Consider the following 8986-nt stretch of genomic DNA (forward strand, 5'->3'; position numbering starts at 1 on the left):
AGGAATTTTTCTTCAAATGTTTGGCGTGTTCTGTTCCTGAAAGATTTACTAATATTCTGGAGATTTTTTTCAAGTTCTTCGGCCTTTTCCTTAGGGAAATTTTGTTTCTTATTTGCTGCTAAAAAATGGCGTCTGATTCAGTCAATGACTTTGATGGAACTAAATGAAAACGTGATAAATTAATGTCCGATATTTACAGGCTCCCGCTAGACGGCGTACTCGAGCGTTGCGATCGCGAATTGAAACCTTCAGTTATCTAAATTGTTACCAATTGTTAAAAAGCATTCAATAGTTAATACTTATTTCATTATAAAAGTGTTTTTAAAATTTGAAATGATTGTCAAGTTATATTATAGCTTCATAATAAGAGTAAGGATTGATGATTGTTGTTGTTGTGGTTCATTTACGTCGCACTAGAGCTGCACAATGGGCTATTGGCGATGGTCTGGGAAACATCCCTGAGGAAGATCGGAAAGCATGCTATCACAATTTCGATCCTCTGCAGAGGGGATGGCACCCCGCTTTGGTAGCTCGACGACCTGCAAGCGAAGTCGAGCACTTTACGGTAGAGCAGTTTAACGAGGACCAATACCGCACATCCTCGGTCCCTACGCAGACTGATCCATGTGGTCGCCCACCCGCACACCGACTGCAGCCAGTGATGCCTGACTTCGGTGATCTGTTGGGAACCGTGCCTTAACAATCAGTCCACTGCGGGACGGATTTGATGATTGAAACCCTCCAGTACCTTAAATTATTATCAATTGTTAAAAAGCATTCAATAGTTAATATTTATTCATGTATTATTATAAAATTGTTTTTAAAACTTGAAAAGATGGTCAAGCAATAATTATCTACCAATAGTTATGTATAGTAAAAAAACTGTTTTTTACTTCTGAAAATAAATTTCATTCTTTTAAGTACTTCTTCCTCATTTTTAAAAAGACTTTTCCGATGGAATTTTTCTTTTTAAAATTAAATAGGGCAATAAAAGTTATTTTCTCTGTATATTTATTATGTAACTATCGGGTAGCATTCATTTTAGCAACAATCGATTGTTGAAGTCTGTCGATGAAGTGATCACTTCATCGACAGACCATTTCATTGCCTAGGTCATTTCGTCGACTTGGTCATATCGTCGACAGGATCATTTCGTCGACAGGGTCATTTCGTTGACAGGTTTATTTTCTTCGACAATTTGTAGAAAAGGTTATTTCGTAGGCAAAGTCATTTTAGTAATTTTGTAATGTAAAAGTAATTTTGAAACTAGTTTCATGATTTTTTACATTAGATGTTATGCCCCTTGCACTTCTTTGTAATTTAGTATATTTGTGTTGAAATTTTTTAAACCTAGCCTGATACAAAATACCTAAATTCCTAGACCACTGACTCCCGCAGTGGACTGATCGTTAAGACACGGTTCCCAGCAAATCACCGAAGTCAAGCATCACTGACTGTGGTCAGTGTGCGGGTGGGTGACCACTTGGATCAGTCTGCGTAGGGACCGAGGGTGTGCGGTATTGATCCTCGTTAAACTGTGCTACCGTAAAGTGCTCGACTTCGCGCAGGTCGTCGGGCTACCGAAGCGGGGGTGCCATCCCCTCCGCAGAGGATCAAAATTGTGTGGGCATGTCTTCGGATCATCTTCAGGGATGTTTCCCAGACCGTCGCCAATAGCCCATTGTGCAGCTCTAGTGCGATGTAAATGAACAACAACAACAATAGAGAATAGACCGATAACTTTTTTGTGATAGTGAAGTTTAAAAAATGAGTGATAGGAATAAAGCAAAAAGTTTATGTAAGAAAATGGAATTTTCGACCCTTCCGTATCATAGAAAATTAAAATCGGTATGTAACTTTTATGTTTACTTCTTTTGTCTAATATATGAGTGTATTTTTGAAAAATTGTGGTTTATATTAGTGGTGATATAAGTGTTTTGAAAAGTTTTTATTGACGCATTTTTTTACTTTTAACTTGTAAAATTTTGAATTAAAACTTACATTATTTGCTGAAAATTTTGTTGAATGCAACATAAAAAAGTTTACAAAAAGCACAGTTTAACGGTAGCACAGTTTAACGAGGACTAATACCGCACAACCTCGGTCCCTACGCAGGCTGATCCAAGTGGTCACCCACCCGCACGCTGACCGTAGCCAGTGATGCTTGACTTCTGTGATCTGCTGGGAACCATGTCTTAACGATCAGTCCACTCCGGGACTGTTAAATATGAAAAGGCGAGGGTCAAGACATTGAACTAGTCTTCTCTCCAGATGGCGCATTCAAACGGTGCTATCATTAGATCTAAAAGAGCAATTTATTTCTAAATTATTGCGCAATAATAAATTTCTATATTATTGTATTCATCACAAATTATCACTGTTATAAATATTAATTTAAGAGCTTAAACATGTCTTGAATTAAAAATTGATTGCTGTAATGGCGATATCACGTGAAATTTTTACTCTCGACATTAAATTATTTAAATAATTTAGTTAAAGTAGAAGTTCTTGTTTTTTTTAATATTCATTCAATCCTTTGTAATTTTCTCAACTAATTGACCGTAGCTGTGACCATGGATTAGGTCTAGTTTTGTTTTGCAAGAGTTCAATTTTGTCTGCTACATTTCAAATTTCGCTAAGTTGAGATTAATTATGAATACCGCTGTTACTTCATTTATTATTTATTTTTACACTTGTGGACTTTGCATTCAATTTTCATTAGAAACTGATGAAATTGAATCTTCTGAAAAAGATTGTGGTTGTGGAGCACTTAAGCGCGATGAAAATTTAAGGGATTCAAATTCTGAATGCTCATCAGGTACTGGTAAACAATTGCATGACAATGAAGATTCCGTGACTAAGTACATGGAATCAAATCAAAATATTCATGAAGCCAATGAAGAACCTTTTGAAAGTGCCGTGTTTATTAAAGGTGGCGAATTTCAGATGGGAACTGACAAACCAGTTTTTGTTGCCGACGGAGAAGGACCAGTTCGTAAAATAATTATCGAAGACTTTTATTTAGATGTTCTTGAAGTTAGCAATAGAAAATTTGAAGACTTTGTGAAAAACACAGGACACATTACTGAAGTTTGTCTTTTAAAAATTTCTTTCCCTTTTAATTGCTTCTACTTTAACTATTGCCTTTTTAATTCGGAAATCGCTGGTCATAATATTATACGGCCTTTTCTATTTAATTTAAGTGCACTATTTTTCTTCTTCAAATAATTTAGTATTCTTTTGTTTTAATATTGAAACAATTTTTTTAATCAAACGTTATTTAATTGAAAGTTGTAATATCTTTTTACTCTGCTGCTCGTGCTAAATGTATATATGTTTTACGTTTCATTGTCTCCACAGAAACTTAGTATATTTTCGTATTGTTATCTGTCGCTCCAACAGCAATCGCCTTGGCGCGTAATGGATTTTAAACTTGAGTGAGAAAAAAAATTATTGCCAACTGAGTATTTTATGTATAAGTTTAAGAAATGTATGTGTTTATTTATATCAAAAATTATTCATAATAATAATAATATAAAGAAATGTAAATTGTTAGCAAAGTAGGCAGAATTTAAAAATTTATGCTAAAAATCAATTACTGTTAGAATTTGTTTACTTTGTCAAAATTTTAAATGTTTGCAAAATATTTAATATACAGTTCATAAAATATTTCAACTTATTCACTTGTTTTAAGGATTTATTATAGGTTTACTATGATTATAACAATGTATCACGCAACTTAATTTTGATTTAACTGGCTAAATTATTGTTTATCTAAAAAATGTAAAAAAAAAAAAAAATCCTATTTGAAATGAATAAGGAATTTTCTTATAATCAGTATGCATAAAATAACTAAAGTTACGCAATAAAATAAGAATTACAGACCCTACTTTTATTTATTACCTTTTTGTTTTTGTTGAAATTATCTTTTTTTTCTCTTAATTAAATTTTTGACCATTTATAATTTTTTTATAACTGTTAATTTTTAATTTTGCAGGCTGAAAAGTTTGGTGATTCCTTTGTTTTAGAAGCTTTATTAAGTGAGAATGTCAAGTCTACTATTACCCAAGCAGTAAGTTTTTTTTTCTCATTATGATTGTATTTTAAACTTACATCTTGAAATATTAATATATTGTAATGCATTTGTAAAAAAATTTTTGTAGGTTGCTGCTGCACCTTGGTGGTTACCTGTAAAAGGTGCAAGTTGGAAGAATCCAGAAGGAGTTGATTCTAATATTTCTGACAGGTATTTGTCTTTTTAATTGTTTACTCATTTAATAAAAAAAAAAAAAAAAAAAAAAAAAAAAAACTAAAANAAAAAAAAAAAAAAAAAAAAAAAAAAAAAAAAAAAAAAAAAAAAAAAAAAAAAAAAGCAAACAAACAAAACAACATAATTTAGAAACTTATTACTTAAAGACTAAGTTTTTTTGAAAAGAGAAAAAATTGCATTGTGTTGGGAAATCATCCTTAAATACACTAATCGTCTTGCAGCTATAAATTTTTTCCCTCTTGCAATGAAAGTAAGGTTGTACTGTAGAAAGTAGATTTATTGGACCACATTTTAAAAACTTCTTATTAGTTTATAATATTTTTTAAAAAAAGGAGAAGTTGCGAAAGGAATATTGCTTTTTATTTTAAACACAAAATGTCATTATAATATTTAATAAATAAAATAAGTAAGTGTAATAGATAAGATTTTTTGATAATTTTATCTTAAAGATGTACTTGTATTTTGCCTTTTCAAATCTCTTTTTCCTAATTTGATATGAATATGACATTAAATTTTACTCTAGGATTGAAGTTGTATACATTTTTAAACAAATTATCAGATTCTAATTTTATTTAGGTCTTGCCTTTCAAAACACTTTGCTCTTCTTCATAGGCCACCACTACTTAACAAGCACTCCAATATCAGAATCTGCAAAGATTATTATTTTAATACCTCATTGTATTTTATACAAGTTTTGTCTATTTATAAATAATCTTAAATTGCCTTAAAAAAATTTTAATAAGTCCTTTTTTATTTGATTACATTTAAATAATTAATATTTTAATTATACTTGGTCAGGAATCATATAACTAAATTTATTTAGTTATTGTGAATATATACTTTCCTTTAAGATTGGAATATATATTTTAATTTAAGACTGGATCATCCTGTCATACATGTTTCATGGAATGATGCTGTTGCTTACTGTAAATGGAAAGGAATGCGACTTCCAACTGAGGCTGAATGGGAGTATGCATGTCGATCTGGACTGCATAACAGGTAATTTTGAATTGATTTATTTGTGACACGACACCTGATTTGTAAATATATATTAATTTTCAATTAATGTACAAATACTGATAGTTGGTTGAAAATTTTGTAATATATTTAATATTTGTAAGGTCTTCAGAGCCCATTCATCTGCAGAAGCCCATTCATCTGCCATTTGACCCATTCATCTACAAAAAATTGCACCTGTGGCAGTTCTTAAATGGTTCCTTTTGAAAAATACAATATTTGTTTTCATGCTTTTTCTGATATTTAAAAGAAGGGAAAAAAAACAAGCAAAATGAAAATGTAATTTGAGTTTATATATTTTAATTATCAATGTACAATAATCAGGGCCCGATTTAGACTAATTGGGGCTCGGGGCAAAAACTTCTTTGGGGGCCTTCTGCTACACTACTTCAGCAATGAAGAATCGAACTTAATGGGGGTGACAAAATATCGTTCGCCCATTTTATTGATTGACAATTCCATGTCCATCATGCCAATTGCAGTTTTTGGTTGTCATCTAGCTGCGAAAAATTCATATCCTCTAATTAGGATGGAATTCAGCAAAATGTTCGCAATTACAATGCCCCAATTAACCCAATCAAAAGCCCATATTTTTGTAAACACATCACATTTTGCGATATGTAAAAATACAAGCTTTTGATTGACCAGATTTAGCTGAATTACGCCCTAGAAAGTGACAGATTTACAAAATATAGATTTTTTGTGTTCTTATGATGGATTAATGAAGAAGCTAACATAAAACTGACAAATTTTACACTGTACCGATATTTTGTTTAGAGAAAAATTCATTAAAGAAGGAAACATAAAATAAACTTTCTATTCAATTTGGCCACCCCCTTTGATGTGGCCCTGCCTTAGTCAGGCTCTGGCATTAATATACAGTACAGAACCCGTTTTCCGGAAATCAGAAAACCGGAAAACCAAAAAACCGGAACGAAATTCAATAAATTTTCCGCCATTAAAAAAAAAAAAATTTCCCTCATAAGATTTTAGGATTTTTCTTTCTTTTTTGAAAGATGTTTACCTTACCATCATTTTGGAAATAATCATTAGTGTATTACTTCATCGTTTTTTCTTCTTTTTAAGTTTATTTCCAAAATTTTTTTTTTTTTTAGTTAGGTTTAACAATTAAAAAAACGGCTTTTTGTAGTGATTCAGAAAGCCGGAAAAATCAGTTATCCGGAAAAATCAGTTATCCGGAATAGCGATGGTCCCGATCGTTCCGGATAATCGGTTCCCTACTGTATTAACTTAAAATATTTTTTTAATATCATTTTTGACAAAGATTCTAAAATTATCAAGAGTCATGACTACACAACTGGTATATGCCAGGAAAAAGGCTGTTGCTTTTTGATCTGTGTTGAATAAATAAGTAAATTATCAAACTGTAAAAATGTACAGTCATTCATATATTTTATTTTAAATTCAAAATTCTGATGCAATTTATATTAGAAATTTTAAGCTTTTATATTAATTCCTTTATTCATAGTTCCTTAATTAATTTATTGAGATTAATTGGAGAGAGTTTTGACCCATTCATCTATTTCGAGGGTTTGATTGGACCTCCTGTAACTCAGTTCCTCATCATCAATTTCAGTTATCAAAAAAATAAATAAATAAGAGCAAAAGTCATTCAGGAAAAATTGCTTGAAGATTTTTTCAAGGAAAAGTTAATAGAATCAGCTAAAAAAGACAAATTATTAAGCATAGAACCAGGTTTTTCTTTCACCCCTAAATCCTTATCTCTTTTACCCTGATCCTTGTGAATTTATTGACCTTGAAAAAAACTGCGGGAAAAAAATAATATCTTTGACTCTTCGACATAGTCTGAAAATGTGTCAGTTGGGCAAATTATCTCTCTTTAAAAATAAAAAAAATCTTCACAAAGAAAATAATAGTAGGAAAGTCTACACCTTGTTGTACCCTTCAAAAAAAGTTTTCGAAATAATTTTAAATATCTAACTAATGATTTTGTGCCCTTTTTTAATTTTGCGTCCATGGCTGTTGCCTCAGTCACCATATTCTAGATACACCACTGAAGGTCTTTATAAACAAAAACTGATTTGATTGTGATTGATATCTAAGGTGTAAAATCAGTAACTATGATCTTTCTTATAGTAGATGAGACTTTTCACTACATTCACTACGTACAGTTGCATATAAAATCAACTTTAAAGTTCTAAAATTGATAATTAAATGGTCTTCGTGTATTTTAGACATTATGAGCATTATAAAATAGTGTAATATAATAATGTAATGATAAAGTTCTTGCTGTTGTATACTGTAATAAATATTGAAATATATTTGTTACAAGGTCATTATGAAGTTGAAATTTTGAAAATTATACTGCTGATAATGCAAGAAAAAAAAAACTGACACCTAAGAATTTAACTTCTATTTGTGTTTGCTTATGAGAAATAGTGTATTAGAAACGATTGTAGGACATAGGTAAAAGTTATTTGATGAGAAAACTAAAGTATTTGGTTTTATTTAGTGACAGACAAAGGCATGTCGAGAAATTTTCATAGGTGATGGGGCTATCCCAACTTACTAATCTTGGGGTATATGTATCATTAATGACACTTTGCTAACTCAATTATTTTATTAACTGTTCATTTTGAAGCTAAACCACTGCATTAATACAATTATTTTACTGAAATTTTTTTCATCATTTTCTTTACCCAATTTTTTATCAGTATTCTATTAGGTTTGCTATTACAACTCTTTTGTTAACTTGATTTTTTCCATTTTGATGAAACATTAAAAGAAAAATAAACAACAGATTAATAAGCTTCAAAATAGTAAAAAAAATTTTAGAATTTGGATTAAAGTCAGCATTTGAAATTTTTTTTCGTAAGAGATTTTGAACTGCGTTTATCATTATTTGTTAAAACTTACTAATTACAAAAGAAATGCCTCTTAATTAAAACTATTACTATTATGGTTGTTGATGATTCTATGTGTCTTAATCTTTAATGCATATTTATTAAGGCTATTTCCATGGGGTAATAAGCTTATGCCACATGATGACCACTACATGAATATCTGGCAAGGCACTTTCCCAGATAACAATACAAAAGAAGATGGCTTTATCAGTACAGCACCAGTATGTATTCCTTTTGTTTTAATAATAAAAAAAAAAACTATTCGGCAATTAGAACTTTTCATTATATATTTAAATTGATTGAAAGCTTCATGTATTTTTTGTTAACAATATTAACAAGTCTTACAGTTTTGATAATTAATATTGTATGACGAAAACCATGGCTTCAGACAATTATGGTCTAAATATTCAATTACACTAGGGGTGCACAACCTTTTTGAGTGAAGGGCCACTTGCACAGCCGCCTTGCTAACGAAGGGCCGCAGATCTATTTAGACATGTTAATGACAAATGTAATAATGTTTATTTAAACCAGGGGTTGACAAACTTTTTGATCATCGACCCCCATAAAAGTAATTTTCTGTTAATTAAGATAAAACTCTATAAGATACTGTGTTTGTACAGTTATTTTATGATTTTGAATATTTATTAAAGTAATAGTACATAGTGTAACAATAGTTTTATGAAAAATATATTAATGTTGAAATATAAATACCTTAATATTTATGAAATAATAAGTAATTATAAGTAAGTAGAAATAATAAGTAAAGTAACTACGGATTTATTGCTTCTTAATCAATGACATGGGTGTGCCT

The 8986-nt window shown here is 30.4% G+C and overlaps 1 protein-coding gene across 1 annotated transcript in view; it reads left to right on the plus strand.

Annotated features, from left to right (window-relative positions):
• The first annotated feature begins 2549 nt into the window (after positions 1-2549).
• LOC107452563 (formylglycine-generating enzyme) overlaps positions 2550-8986 on the plus strand; it is an 11826-nt gene continuing 5389 nt past the window's right edge. Inside the window, exons 1-5 of the mRNA XM_016069054.4 lie at positions 2550-3090; positions 3998-4072; positions 4164-4246; positions 5147-5269; positions 8279-8393. Coding sequence (XP_015924540.1) covers positions 2653-3090; positions 3998-4072; positions 4164-4246; positions 5147-5269; positions 8279-8393 — 834 coding nt within the window. The 5' untranslated portion in view covers positions 2550-2652. The remainder of the gene's footprint in view (positions 3091-3997; positions 4073-4163; positions 4247-5146; positions 5270-8278; positions 8394-8986) is intronic.

Source organism: Parasteatoda tepidariorum, chromosome 2 (genome assembly GCF_043381705.1).
Source record: "Parasteatoda tepidariorum isolate YZ-2023 chromosome 2, CAS_Ptep_4.0, whole genome shotgun sequence".
NCBI classification, from domain to species: Eukaryota; Metazoa; Arthropoda; class Arachnida; order Araneae; family Theridiidae; genus Parasteatoda; species Parasteatoda tepidariorum.